At 46.2% G+C, this 15503-nt stretch overlaps 1 protein-coding gene across 1 annotated transcript in view; it reads left to right on the top strand.

Moving 5' to 3' along the window:
* AGBL4 (AGBL carboxypeptidase 4) overlaps nucleotides 1-8141 on the top strand; it is a 1261847-nt gene extending 1253706 nt beyond the window's left edge. The window contains exons 11-12 of the mRNA XM_068537961.1: nucleotides 1839-1935; nucleotides 8021-8141. Coding sequence (XP_068394062.1) covers nucleotides 1839-1935; nucleotides 8021-8141 — 218 coding nt within the window. The remainder of the gene's footprint in view (nucleotides 1-1838; nucleotides 1936-8020) is intronic.
* The last annotated feature ends 7362 nt before the right edge of the window (nucleotides 8142-15503 follow it).

The following is a 15503-nucleotide window of genomic DNA, read 5'->3' as shown; positions in this document are numbered from 1 at the left end:
TCTCCTTCTCCCACCAGGCACTGGCCTGGGATGACTCAGCCCTTGGCAGAAAAGGTGCCTTCAAGTTGGGAAACAGCCCAGAGTGGTGGAAAGCTCACGGTTCTGGAGTCAGACACTCCCAAATTGGAGTCTTGACTCTACAATTTCCAGTTATATAGCTTTGGACAAGTTTCTTAACCTCCCAGAGCAAAAGGGAGATATAAATGCCTTCCTCCCTGGGTTTTTTAAAATGCATATGTAAGCAAAGTGCCAGTGTGGTGCCAGGAACTCCATAAATGCTGGCGTTCATGTCCTGGGCCACATCCAACCCCAGCTTGGAGACGTCTTGAAGAGAGTGGTGAGAACTCACTCAACTGTTCCACAGATGCTAGTCTACCTCCATGAGCCTGGGTAGAATGATGGCTGAGATGTACCCAGTGAAGTGGCAGCTAAACTGAGGTGTCTGGAAGCTGAGAAGGAGTCTGCCCTGTAAGGCCTGTGGGCAGAGGGGAGAGTGGTCTGGGAAGATGGAATGGAATGGACAAAGGTCTGGAGGTAAAAGAAGTTCAGTATCACTGGAGCGTGAAGGTCGAGGGGTGGAAGGTGGGAGGCAACAAGCGCAAAGCTGAGACCTAACTACAAAGGACCCAGTAGATCAAGTTCCAAAATTTGAACTTTAAAGGCAACTGGGAGCCACTGAAGGGTTTTACTCAGCGGGGTGGCGTAGTCAGATCTGCGTTTTAGAATAACTACCCTCCCACCCCACCCCCACCAGCAACGTTATAGAAAATGGAGCAGAGGCAGGCACTCTTATGGCAGGAAGGCCACTAGGACAGGATGACAGCAATTCAAGGAAAAGATGGTGCTGGCCTTTTCTAGGGGAACAGCAGGGGCCTGGAGAAACTGAAGAGATAGGAGGTCCCTTGGGTAAGAGTTGGTGACGGCTTGGACGTTCAGAGCTGAGAGATATGAGATAAAAGATAAGTGCTTTGAATGAAGTCAGTTCAGAAGCCACGGAAGTAGGGGGCAAGGGCACCAATCATAGACCTGAGAGAGGAGTATTGTGGGAGGCTTTACTAAAAAGACATCACCTAACTGGAGAATTGATAGTTAAAAATTAGCCAAAGGGAAGGGGAAGACACTTCAGGGAGAGGAAACAACTCATGTGAAGCCCCAGAGATATGACAGATAATGCACAGAGCATATGCTCCATGTTGTTGAATAGATGATTGCTGTGCTAATTTATACTAAAATGTTAATGGTCAATATGGAATTGACCCTTTTCCCCTCCCCAGGGAGTTTGTACTTTAACAGGTCACGAACGCTTACCCTAAGGATTCATAATTGGTAGATTTCAAGGTGGAACGGGGATACTGTTTAGGGTGAGAGGGTTGTATCATTGTCCCCAAGGTTCCCACAGTAGAGGACTAATCCCCGGGGTCAAGTAGGCCCTGGTCTATATGCAACAAAGGGTCTCTTGCCCTTGGGTCTTGCTTATCTGCCTCCACCCCAAGCCACCTGAAGGCAGACCATGGAAGCCCAGTGATTCCCAAAGGGATGCAGTAGGTTCTAAAAGCTCTGAACACAGGCTTTGGGGTAAGACTACCTAGACCCATATCCTGGCTCCTCTCCTTCCCGGTTCTGTGACCTTGGGCAAATTATTGGACTTCTCCACATCTCAGTTTCCTCATCTGGAAAATGAGGAAAATAATAGTATCTATCAATAATATTTACGGTTTCGTGAAAATCAAAAAAGACAGTACATACAACACTTAGAACAGTGAGTGGTGACACTGTTTTGTTACTGTTATCATTTTTTTTACTAGTCCAAAGTTGCTCCTTAACACCCACCCTTGCAGATATGAAGCTGGGGCGGAACGTGGCGAGAACGTTTCTGGATTATTACCGGCTGAACCCCATGGTCGAGAAAGTGACGATCCCCATGCCAAGGCTGCGGTAAGTGCTGAGCAGAGCGGCGGGGGCCTGCGTCCTGCTTAACTGGCTTCTTGTTCAGGGGCAGCTTCCCTTAGCCTCTCTCTGTCCCTCGGTTTCCCATCTGTGTCACGGGAGAGATGATCGGCCCTGCCGCAGAGAGTGTATGGAGCAGAAGGGCTTAACAGCACATTTCCTGAGTTGAAGTATCATTATGGGGTCAGACGGTGAGGGGTTGGTCACATTTCTGGGTCTAGCATGGGAACCGACAGGGATGAGAGTTGCTGGGAGGCTGAGTCCAGTCACTGCTCCAGGCTAGTCTGGGTGTTTCCATATGCTACTTCATCTGATAGCTCCTGTGTCGTCTAGGCTCATAAGGTCTCTGATCCTTCAATTTCCTCATCTGTAAAGTGGGGACAGTGGTGCTCACTTAGAAGATTATTAAGAGATGTGTGTTATTGCACCCTGCACAGTGCCAGGCATGCATGTACCCCGAGCGCATGAGAGTCCCCTTCTGTCAAGATGCAAAGGCTCAGGGCTGAGAAGACACACCCCTGAGAAGTTTCCCCTCGGGTCCTCTGCTGGGACCAACTTCTTGAGGTGGTGAAGAAAGAAGGTTAGGAGATGAGTGTCCTTCCTGAGGGCTGGACCAGAGCCCAGAGTGCTGGGTGTTCCTATGACTGCTGGCGGTGAGCCCAGTGAGCATTTGGGCAGTGACACCCGGCGGCATCTGGAATGTGCTGGCCCCGTCCTACCTCTTGACCTCATCTCCTACTCTCCTAGTGGTCCAGCTTCCTTGAAGGACATGACGATATCCAACTTACTGCTCCTGCCAGACCAGTCTTCCCACTGACCTTGCCCATGACCTTGCCCAAATGCTTGGCTGTCTCAGGGCTTTTGCCCTGATGCACCTTTCTCCCTACCTGTTATTAACAAAACACAGTGTCGATCACTACTATTTATTGAGCAAAGTACTTTTTGTATATGGTCTTATTCAGTCCTCCTAGACAATTTACTCCTCATATTACAAATGAGGAAAAGGAAGCTCAGAAAGGTGACGAGAATCGCCTGAGGTCAAGGATATTTTGGCAGAGGCAGAATTTGATCCTAGGCGTTTATGATTCTAAAGCTGGACTGAAGCCCAGCCAAGCTCCACCTCAGTGTGGGTTCAAATTCTGTCTCAAGCTCATGCTAGCTGTGGGATGTTAGGCAAGTTTCCTGGCCTCATGAAACCTTTCTCCTCCTACCTAAAGTGGGGGTAATAAGGATGGTTTTAAAAATTAGATACAAGCATGGTGTACTGCCTGGCAGCCAGTAGGTGCTCAATAAATGTTTCCATCTCCTCTGGCTTCTGGGGTGCAGTCCCAGATTTCCAGACAGCTCATCACAGCCTGGGGCAAGTCCCTGGTCTTCTCCGGTTGGGCTGGATGATCTCTCAGGACCCACGTCCCATCAGGCCAGGAGTCCCACCTCTTGAGTCCCAGCTCCACAAGGAGTCTGCATCACAATGTACTCTGACTCATACTTTGTCTCAGGTTGTTCACCCCCATCCTGGTGGATTAGTCTTCAGAAGGAGCATCTCTGTTTCTTCCCTGTGCTCCCACAGTGCCTAGGCTGTACTGAGCATGCGTGCATGTGTACATCCCTTCATTCACTCACTTAGGAAAAACAACACTTTATGCCAAGTCTCTGGGCAGAGGGGGTGCTTGAACGAGTAAATGATTAAGGCGTGACCCCGACGTTGAAGAGCTCACCTCTAGAGGATGGTGCTCAATTCATCCTTAGAAGTCATTGGTTATGTTCTTAAAAATTTAAAGCTCTATAAAGCTCAAAAGAATTGTTAGAATCTCATTTACAAGTTAATTTGGGGATTGTCTCTTTCGGGTCCTCTGTCAGCCTGAATAAAATTATCCTGATCCTTTCCCACTTTGTTCTTGAATGTTGCACTGTCAGTATAATGGTGCTGACACCCAGGGAGAGTAGCGATCATCATCATGCAGATGGGGTGTTGAGGCCCAGGAAGCAGACAGGGTTGGTCACAGCCATGGCCAGAGCCAGACCCCACCATCCCCAGCCTGGTGTTCTCAGCATCAGTTAGTAAAGAGTTCTTTGAGATGGGGGAGGTGGGACCCTGAAACTGGGTCTAAAGCATGCAGGGGAGTTCAGGGCCCTGCTCATGGGACCTCATTTCCCTGAGCTTTGGAGCCCTCGTTAGAGAAGAGCTGGAGAGCTCATTCCTCAAAGTTCATAGCCTTGAGGACTTGTGGTAAGTGCGCCCACCCTTCGCCTAAGAAAAACAAAATAAAAACTCTCTCCATCCCCACATCTCTGCCTCATCAAACTATGAATATCACTTAGCTCTCAATTGGTCAGCAGTTCTTGAAAAAATGAATCTCAGGAGGATACAAGGCTCTGATTTGGGACTTGAATACTTCCCCATTTTTGTATTATTTTCTACCCAAGCATCAAATAACATACATGAAAGAGCAGTTCTGGTTTTAAAGGAAAATTATATGTTTTGACTCAAAATTAGTCTTTGTTTTCTCTCATCTCTATGGATAATTATACTGTGTCAGTTTCCACCCGTGTGCTGGTAGGAGCCTGTCAGCATCCCTGGGTGCTGTGCCACCCTTCGGGGAAGGGCCCTGGGGAGGCCAGGATGTGGGCCTGAGCTTGCAGGCTCAGGGACGTGGCGTTGATGACCAGAGCTGAGACCCCACGCTTATCTCGACCACAGTGACACAAAATGCCCCATCGAGGTGCATACAAATTAGACAGGGGAAATGAGCAGGCCGGGTGAGCCTCTGTGGGGAGACAGAGCATGCGCACGGAGGGTGGGCCTCTAAGTGTGAGGTGGCCTCAGGCTCAGTGCCAGTGGGCTGCCTCCACGCTGGGGTTTGGATATGTGTGCGGGGCATGGGGGTGGGAGTCATCAGCTCTGCGTCACACTGGAGCCCACCATGTGGCAGGCCCTGCACTGGATGCTGGGGGAACTTAGATAACCTTTGCCCATCAGGAGCTCAGATTCACAGAGGAGAAAGCATGTACACATGCAAAGATAACAAACAATGCTGAGCAATGTATAAACGTGCTCAGTCACCTATCGGATTGTGCCCTCTTTCAAAAAACCTTCCATGGCTCCCCATTTCAGTTCCTCTTCTGGCTGTTCAAAGCCCTGGCCTACATTTAAAACTTCATATGCAGCCTCCTAGCACACACTTTTCCCTTGTGAGCACCTTCTCCACCCCACCTGCTTTCTACCACTTTATACCCCAGTCAGCAAGTCATACCTCCATGTTCATCCTTTTCCTTCTTTCTGGAACGTTCTCCCTTACTGTCTGTAGATGACAAATGCCAACTTATCTTTCAAAGCCCAGTCCAGATATCATACCTTTGTGTTTTTGTCCTTGCTCTCCACCTGAGGTAGAGCTCCTTCCTCCCTGCTGGATCCCGAACTGCATTTTGCACACACGTGTGCATGGTACGTCCCACAGCGTATTGTCACAACATCTTTGCATGTCTGGCTCCTCCACTAGATGGGCTGCTCCTTGAGGAATTATTTTTATCACTCCTGTATCCTTAGTGCCAGGTGTAGAGCCTAGCTGAGAGTAGGTCCTAAATAAGCCCTAAATGTATGAATTATAAAAAGGTAGAACTGAAGAAACCCCTAAGAATCATCTATTTCAACCCCTTCGTGTTATAGTGAAAAGTGAGACCCAATCAGAAATTACTCTCCCACACCATCTGGCAAACATATGGCAGCCAGCAGGAGTAGCCCAAGAAGGCTTCATGGACGAAGTGGGGCTTGAACTTCGTTTCAAAGGACATGTAGCATTCCAATGGATGAAACAGAAAGAGGACAGAGGGCATTCCAGGTTGAGGGAAAGGGTGTAAAAGGCAGGGAGCTGAACCTGAAAAGACACATTCTAAGGCAATGACAGGCCAGGATGTTTAGGGCAATAGAGATGATAAAGATGGGACTAAAAATTCATTCAATTCATCAAACAACCTTCAAGCATCTACTCCATACCACTCAGGAATTGTAGAGAAAAATCAAGTGCATCCAACCCATAGTCCCGTGAGAAAAATAGCTGGGCAAAGAACTCCCTAGAAAATGGTGTACTAAGAGATTAGGCACAGAGTGCTGCAGAAGCCTATGGAAGAGAGAGGCTTATTTTCTGGGGAGTCAGCTTCCCAAAGGAGGTGAGTCTGGAGGGCACGATAGGAAAAGGAGCAGCTCTGTGGGGCCCAGGTGTGAGATGCTTGCCTACCAATGCCTCTCTCTGTGCCCCCATCTTGAGCTGCAGGTGCTCTTTGGCTCCGTAATGGCCCCAGAGTCATTCTGCGCGTTCACACCCCTCCTCAGCCACTGCACACCCTGTCCCCATGCACACCATCTGCCTGGGGCTGCCCCACCTGTGATCATACCTGGGCTTCACCCCCAAAGAAACAAACCCATCTTATTTCCCATGCTTCCTTTGGGTGTGAAGACCCACACTCTCAGTGACATATGAATGGCACCTTGTAATTGGCAAAACTCTTCCCCAACCCCATTTGCCAGAGCCTATGATGCAGGAAGGACATGGGCTCTACAATTTTAGAAACGAAGAAACAGAGGCTAGAGGAAAAAGGGACTTCTTCAAGATCACATCGCCTGTAAACAACATTCCAAGCATATGTTCCAGGCTGTTGATGGGTACTAAGATCTAGATGTATCTCACCCATGCTAGATGGCCTTCCTATGTTAGCAAGGTCCTTCATGAGTGTGGAATTTTAGACAGTGAGGCTTCCTGGTGGAGGAGCTACATTAGGGCAAGGTGTCCCTTTTGTGTGCTGCCACCTGTTCTGTCTTTACCTTATTCATGACTCATCAGCAATGAAGGAAAATGACACTCCAGGGTCAGAGCATCATGGGTTATAAGGAGTCACATCTTGAATCCTAAATCAAACAGCCCAAGAGATTCCCATATTTGTGGCATTACCATTTTCTTCCATGCATTGTCGTTCTTTATTATTTATTATTTTGTGTAATTATTTTGTATAACTGTCTCCTCTACTAAACTGTAAGCAGCCTGAGGACAGCATCAATGTCTGACTCACCTTTGTAATCTCCAGGGTACAGTGGACCATACCTAGCACCTAGCACCTAGCACCATGCCTTTGTAAGTTATAGTAGGCAAAGGAAGACACTAGGTGAGTTTATTCATATTATCTCATTTAACCTCACACCACCCTCCAAGATTGGAATATTTTATCCTTGTTTTGTAAATGAAACTCAGAGAAGTTAAATAACTTGCTCAAGGTCGTACCTCTCATATATAGCTGACCTGGGAATTCAGTTCAGTTCTTTCTGGGTTGGCTAATCTTTCCGCTGCAAATAAATCTTAATCCAATGCTTGAATGAATGGCACATTAATTTATTACTCAACAACATAACCAACAAACAAGGCCCCGTATGAGGAAAAATGCAAACTGGATAAACTGGGTCCGTGCCCATCAGAAGCTCATAGCCTAGTGTGTGAGCAGAACAGACAGTGACTAATTGCTGAAGAGTAGTGTTAAAGGTATTGCATTGGGTGCTGGGTGCTGGGATACAGAGATGAACTAGACACACCTCTGCCTTCAGAGAGCCCCCAAGATTGTAGGGGAGACAGACCCACCGTGAAATGCCATAATTAGGCTATACTGAGAAATATAAAGGGAACTCTGGAGCCCATGATGGTTATGAAGGGCATGAGGTCCCTGGATCTGCCAAGCTGCAATTCATCTATGGGTTCATGCCCATCCCATCGTGAAATGGATAGAATGAGTTAGAATCAAGTTGGAAATGTGGAAGACTTGTACCTATAGGACAGATAGGTTTTCTCCAGAACCAGAATGTTACAACGTATCCATCCATTCACCTAACAGTCATTCATTGAGTCATGCTGCCTGCTTTGAACCAGGCCCTGGGCTGGGTTCCTGGGATGCAGAGAAGAGGAAGACAAGGCCACTGCTCCTAGGAGGTCACAGTCCGGTGGGGGGAGATAGACATGCACACAAATGACTGCAATACAGTGTGTACATGTGCTGTCTTTCTTCTCTCTTTCTGTTATCTCCCCCTTTGCAGGAAAGAAAAACCCCCTCCCTACAAGCACCCACTCCTGCGGGGCCCAGCCAGCAAACACCCCAACAGCAAAGGGGGCAAGAAGAGCTCAGTGAACCACAAAGACCCTTCAAACTCTTTCTAAGGACGTGGAGTCCGGGGAGGTCTTGTGGTGGCAGGAGCATGCATTTTCTGCTGGGGCATGAAATTAATCACCCTTCTCTAGTTTCCAAGATAATGGCTGTGAGATAATGTATAAGCTAGTGAAAGGGAAGGGAAAACGTGAGAAATTTCATCATCGATTTTCCCTTTCACCAGTGGAAAATCAATTGTGAGCCTTCAGCTTCAGGCTTAGGAACAAAATAGGAGATTCAAACCAGATGAGTACAGATGCTATTTTCCACAACATAGAGACCCTCACAGGAAGAGAAAACCCACACATCCCTTCTCAGGTCAGTGCTTTCCAGCCCCTTTACTGTTCTAAGTTGTGCAGTTACTACAGATGTTTACCTTTTAGACTAGGCTACAGTTGTTCTTGCTTTTAGAAATGCAGTGTCCACATTTGCTGACCCAGAACTATAGCAACAACACATACGCCGAGAAGACAAATGCACTGTTGGGAACAATGGGACAGAATTTTTGAGATCACGATGGTCTTAGACATACGGTTAATTTATGAGCTGCATGCTCCCTGACTCCCCTAAACCCCAGCATGCAACTTCAGAAAACTGCTCTCAGAGCTATGTCCCAATGACCTGGGTCGTTTCATTGAAACTTTAGCTCCTAAAACAAAAAGTATTAGCCACACATTCCAAAAGGTCTGTCATGGTTAAGATCTCTAGATCTTGGTGTCTGAGATCAAACCTGACCACTGAAGACAAGGACATGGAAAATCTGCAACAGGGGGGAGGAGGCAGACCGCCAGGGACGGGAGATGCAAAAGACAAAAAGATGCACTCTGAGGCAGGTAGGGATGATAAAATAAAACAACAGCAGGGGCAATTCCCAAGGTGGAACAAGCTCAATATTGTGCATTTTTCTACAGAGCAAAGTGCCTTTGCATGATGAATGGGTCCAGGGGAGTCGGCTCCCTTCCTGTCTGTGAAGCAGCAGGCTGAGTCACCATGACAGCCTGCTAATTAAAATGACCTCCCGGAAATGAGGATTAGGAGACAGGGAGAGGAAGGGAGGCTCAAGGGAGATAGGGCCTTTAGCACAAAGCTTCAGTTTAGCATTCTTTTGTTTTGGGTTGGAGATTTTCAAACTTTGTTGCAAAAATTGAGAGCAAAGCTTATTCTCCCTTTGCTTATTGCTTTTCAGACATGAAAACAAAGAACCATATGGTAGTCGGCTACAAATGTTGTGTTGTATATACAGCTTCTCCCCTGGGTTCTTGTTGCCCAGAAGAGCACAAATAAAGTGCTTTATGCAGCTCCTCTGTTCCTCTGGGCGTTCTTGGCACCTTTCCTTCTAGGTCTCTCACTCCCTCAAGAACCAGCCAGTTGACCCAATTTGGTGTAACCCTCACTTTGCTGTCAGGGACTCTGTCATCAAGATAAGGAAGAACAGTCAAGGCTTGACTTTCCAGCAGTTCCTGCAGCAGAGTCCTGGGGAGTTTATTTGAATGCAACCGTCTCAACACGAGCCAACAGTGTGGCAGAGCTTTCAGAAACGAGAGCATCTCTTGAGACGGCATAAATAGAGGCAGATCGCATAAAATCAGAGATGATAGTGCAGATCTACTTTTCCCTGGTCAGACTGCTTCCATAACGTGACCATATTTAGGCCCCCCTTTTTTTTAGTGCTAAGGTGGATCATTTTATAGGTTTATACTGCATATTAAATCATGGCATAGTACATTTCCAATTTACATTTTACTGGGAGTAAACTGATATCCATTTTAGCAAATCTTCATTGACGTAAAAAATCATTTACTTTCATCAACTTTTTATCAATAGAATATCCTCAGTTACAGACCCACTTTTTAAAAACTGCGTTGATTAATTAGATCACAGGCTTTATAAGCTCAAGCATGCTAGTGGTTTAAGAGCAAAAATTTGGAGCCAGGCAACTCTGGGTTCTAATTCTGCATTCAAACCTTGGTTCTGTCTCTTAATATCTGTGTGATCTTGGGTAAGTTATTTAACCTCTCTGAACCTTAGTTTCCTGTAAGATGGTGATAGTTATGTCTACCTCATTACAGTGGTTATGTGGGTTTGATGAACTTAGGTATGGGGAGTGTCAGCAAAGGTGCTCAATAAATGATAGCTGTTATTTGGAATGTGACCAGGATGGTGAGGTGTCTGCAAATCATTTCCCATTGGAAACAGATGAGAAGACTGGAGCTGTTTATCCCTGAGATGAAAAATAAGAGGGAGCGGGGGTAGGAAAGCAAGATCGCACTCTCTAAAAAGTTGAAGAAAACATCTTGGACATTCTTTTTGTCCAAAAAAACAAACTTGTTCTATGTTGCCAAAAGTAAGAACCAAATCCAGGGAGGTAGTCTCAGTAAGACAAATTTCAGCTCAAACATGAGGAAAACCTTCTAGTGAATAGAATTGTCAACCATTGGATGGGCTCCGTTGAGAGACACTGAGTTCCCCAGCAGTAGAGGTATGCAAGCAGAATCTGACTGAGCATCTGGAGGAACTCTAGGGGGATGCTGGAGGCTCAGTGGCATCACCTCCTATTCTCTAACTCTGGAGAGAAATGACATGAGATGGGAGTTACATTCCTGACGTCAGACAGTGGAGTGTACAGCACAAAAGGTAACATTTAACACTAAACAAGTGACATTAGATGTCTCTGAATTACAGAATATGGACCCTGCTAACATTCAGCAATCCTTATGAGGGAAAAATACATGGCTATAAGGCAGACTGTAGGATGTGTTTGCAAAAGGGCTGTCTGCTTCTCCACATTGGCAAAGCAGGGAGGCTAAGGGTAAGGGGCCAGGGGTTGCCAGTGGACTCCCCTGTGGCCTCAGCCTCATCAGCAACTCCCTAGCTTTCTTAGGCCAGGTTATATATACCTAACGGTCTCAGGTATAGAGGGGAAGAGTTTCAGCACTGAGATGGAGGACAGCACCAAGCCGGCAGGTGAACTGGCTAGAAGCTACCAGCCCACCCAGCCCCAGCAGGGGGCGCTCTAGCCTCTCATCTTGTCTGTTCACTTCCTTCTCAGGATAGAGCCACAGTGGGTAGCACCGGCTACCAAACCAGTGTACTAAGGAGAGTGAGACAACTATGCAAAAAGGAGGGGAGGAGAGTGAAGGGACACGCTGAGCCTCTACCTGGCTCTCACACAAATCTCCATAAACAGTGCCAGTTTTGCTCTGCATTAGTCCGCAGGCTCAGAGACAGCTGTGGCAGAGAAGCCACTAGCCGGAGGCCACCCAGATTCTTTGTGCTGAAGCCCACAGTAGAGGCTGGGTCACCTGCCTCTGATGATGTTTGCTTTGCTGCTGCTGTTTCTGCTGCAGCAGCAGGAGGCCGTCAGCTACTCTCCCAGTTGCCTCTGAGTGGGGGAGGGGCACAGGATGAGCTTCTGTCCTTTCACTGTAATTCAATGACACACCTGAAACTTGCCTAAGAAGACCCCAACTCATTTTCCTAAGTAGTGAGTGCAGCGCCATGCATGGAAATCTGGAGTGATTAACATTTGTGGAGCATCAATTCAATTCATAAATATTTTTGAAGATTTACTGTGTGCCTGGCATTGTGCCAGATGCCTTTGCATCCATTGCCTCATTTGCTACTCCCGACGGCTTCTTGTGATAAGTATCATTTTCTCATTTCTCAGGTGAGAAAATGAAGACCCCTAAAGGTTAAAATACTTTGTTTGCATTCATATGGCTAGTGAGAACCTGGATTCAAACCCAGCTCCCTTCCCACTACCCTACACGGGACCTTCTCCGTTAGTTTCCAGGTAAAATCAGGCCAAAACAGGAAAAAATCAGGCCAGATCCTTTCATAATGTATTGCAAAGTTTGGCTAGTTATACTTACTTGATCCAAATCCTAGAGGAATTTCTAGGTTTTCACCTCCTTTCTCTTGGACCCTCTCTTCACGTGTAATGGTTGCTTCTAACAGTTGCTCGCTGATGTAACCCTGCTCTGACCCAGTCTGGCAGCTAGGTGTATGAAAAAACTGAATCAGAGATTGAATTTTGAAGAAATAAAGGTACAAGAGCAAACATTCAACCGTTGCTCTCCCCACTAATGAAGCTCACACAGACAAAAGAATGGCATGTCACTGTACATCGTACCTTGCAATAAATCAATATTCTATTAAACTGTACTGATGCCATTTTTTAAAAAAGAAAAAAGCAGAAAGTAGGTTTCCAGGCTGGGTGTATGTGTCAAGATTTCAGGAACTTGTTAGCACCTGCTGATGAAACCCTGCCTTCTTCCCATCTCTCATTCCCACACACCTGTCTGAGTCCCTGCTGGGCACTCCAACAGGGTAGGGTTTCATTTATCACTTGACATGCAAAAGCTTCTAGATCTTCCCGGATTCCTGGAAGCTCAGCAAGGTAGTTGTTACCGGCCCCATCCTGGCACCTTCTGGGTTACTGACCCCAGGAAGCTAATCTAGTTCAAGTGTTGTGTCATTCCCTCCCCAGTGTGTGAGCTGAGCCCACTGTGTCCCTCAATTTTTGTTCAGATATTTTCTTTGAGTCCTGCCTCCTGAGCACTTTAAGGGCACCAAGATTAGAGGTCCTTTCCCTTGTGGCTCAGCTCAGCCACTGGGGTACCAGGGCAGACAGAATAGGGGAGACATTATAACATAATAGGGACAGCCTGGGCTGAAAGAGTCAGGTAAACTGAAATGTGAATCCTAGCTCTTCCATTAACTAGCTGTATGGTTTTGGGCAAAGAATTTAACCTCTTTAAGCTTCAGGATCCCCATCTGTAAAATGGGAATGATAATACCTACCTCCCACAGTTATTGTGAAAATTAACTATAATGACATCTATGTACAACACAGTGCCTCTAGTTAGTAATGTATTGTGCACTGAAACATTTGTTAAGAGGGTAGATCTCATGTTGAGTGTTCTTATAACAACAACAACAATAAAACAAACAAAAGACAGAAAAAAAACAAGGAAATGTTTGGAGGTGATGGATATGTCTGTTACCTTGACTATGATGATGGCAGCATAGGCAGATACCTAATCTGCCTATGTCCAAACTTGTCAAATTGTAAACAATAAATATATACAGTTTTTTGTATATCTATTATACCTCAATAAAGCTGTTTTCAAAATATAATAACATCTCTAAAATACCTGGCATAGAGTAGAACTCTCTCCCCAACCTCCACCTTTAACTTGCCAGGATTGGAAACCCCTTTCCTTGAAGCCAAAGCTTTCCTTACTCCCAAATGAAGTGCAGACAGAAGTATAAACTGCCCCCCTGAGGACAGGAATGAGAGAAGTATCTAGCAAAATGACAGTCACACAGAGGGACCAGTCTGTTTGTAAGCTGGGGGCTCAGACAGGTGGGAAGACAGCACTGAACACAACGTTCTCCTAGACTGAATTGAGGCAGAACTGACAAGACTAAAAAGAGAGATACCAGTTTTATTAAAATAACAACAAACAAATCTTAGTAAGATTTATAAGAGGCTCTTTCGCTGCTGTTTTTGACCCTACAATGTCTCCAGGGTCATCTCTGTGAAGCTATCATACCAATACTCTCTGCTAGCTGAAACTCAGGACTTCCCTGCAGCACTCTCACCTGTATTAACTCTATGTGCTCTCATCAAACTCAGCGTGCATGCTGGACAGGGCTTATTTTCCCCATTTTTCAGAAAGAAGAAACTGGTATCGGTGTAATGAAGTCCCTTGCCCATAGTCCACAGCTCGTAAATAACTAGAACAGGACCTGGGTACACGCTTGACTCTGCCACGTCCCACTGCCTCTGTGGTCAACCCCAAACCTGACCACTAAGCTGAACAATTCAGGAAGTCACTCCTATGCCACCTGTTTTAATGCTTAAAAGTCACTTGTTCCCCAACGGCCTCAGGTTTCTTTTCGGCTGCCCCCATGTCAGCCTTAAATCCAAACCTGCTTCTCTCTCGGTCACCAGCTGTCTTGGTTAGTGTCTTCTTTTCCCGCCTCGTTGCCCAGGCTGGAAACCTTGCCCTTGTCTTAACTCCCGTCCCTTCCTGTCTCCACACAGCCAGCCAGTCACCAAGGCTCATTGCTTCTGCCTCTGTGATGCGTCTGCCTTCGAGCCGTATAATGGCATGACTTTGGAGTCAGATAGTCCTGAGTTTTCATGTCAACTCCACCGCTTGTTATTGTTGTCTTGTGAATCATTTAAAGCAGAGTTTACTTTCCTCATCTTTAAAATGGGGACATAATACTTACTGGCAGGATTGTTGCGCATTCTCCTTCCTCTGGCTTTTCCATGCTCTTCCTCCTCTTCACTCCCACCATCGTGTCCTGCCTGGGTTGCTGGGACAGCCCCTCCTTGACCTCCCCGCCTCCCGATGCTCTCCTCTAATCTATTCTCCCTCTCTCCAAAGGAGCGTCCACGATCTCTATAAAATGTGACCCCATGTTTATGGCACCTCTTTCAGATCAGTCGTCCGAGCCAGGAGCTTGGATATCATGCCACTTTTGTGTCTTTCTCACCTCCCTGCCGATCGCCTGCCACCTCCTGCTGGTTCTGCTTGCTCAGCGTTTCTCATATCCATCTACCATCTCCACTCTTCTTAACTAAAGAAAATCCTTCTCATCCTTGAAGACTTAGCTCAGATATTCCAACTCCACATCATCCTCCCCAGTCGCAGAGTTGTAATGAATTGCTTCCTTTTCCTGTGTCCCCTAGAACTTTGCTGATTTATCTATTTATCAATTACTTCACTGAGATGATAGTCACCTCCTTCATTATCATTTAATTTCTGAGAGCAGAAACTAGGTTTTATTCATCTCCATACCTCTCATAGCACCCAACACAGCTCCAGACATATCAGAGGCACTCAGTTAATGTAGCAGAACAAAATAATGGACAAATCTTAAATCCAAAATTCCATTCTGAGCTTATCTTAATAACTGGATCCTAATTACAGATCTATCTTCCCAAAGCACTGACCTCTCTGAGACATTCCACTGCTCAGACTTCATCCATAGCTCCCCTTACCTCCAGAACTAAATTCCAACTCCACATGCAAGGCAGCATGCATGGTAGAGGGCTTTGGACTTGCGGTCGGAAGTCCTGGGTGGTCTTCAAGGCTCCACTCTCAAAGGACAGATGGAGGAGATAGATTCATTGGGTTGGCCAAAAAGTTTTTTTGATTTATCATAGCTCCAAAGGATTAAGCTCAGTGAATTTTGCTCAGACTATTTTTATGAAGTAGAATAATGACAGTATAAGGAAAACCCAAACGAACTTTTTGGCCAACCCAATACTTCATGTCCAGTTTTTTCTGGAAGGCCAAATTCACTTTTAGAGCCCAAGGCAATTAGATCATTTTTCTTATAACCATAAAAACAAC

This window comes from Eschrichtius robustus, chromosome 3 (assembly GCF_028021215.1).
Source record: "Eschrichtius robustus isolate mEscRob2 chromosome 3, mEscRob2.pri, whole genome shotgun sequence".
NCBI classification, from domain to species: Eukaryota; Metazoa; Chordata; class Mammalia; order Artiodactyla; family Eschrichtiidae; genus Eschrichtius; species Eschrichtius robustus.
The sequence above is the reverse complement of the archived record's forward strand: the minus strand, read 5'-3'. Positions and strand labels throughout refer to the sequence as shown.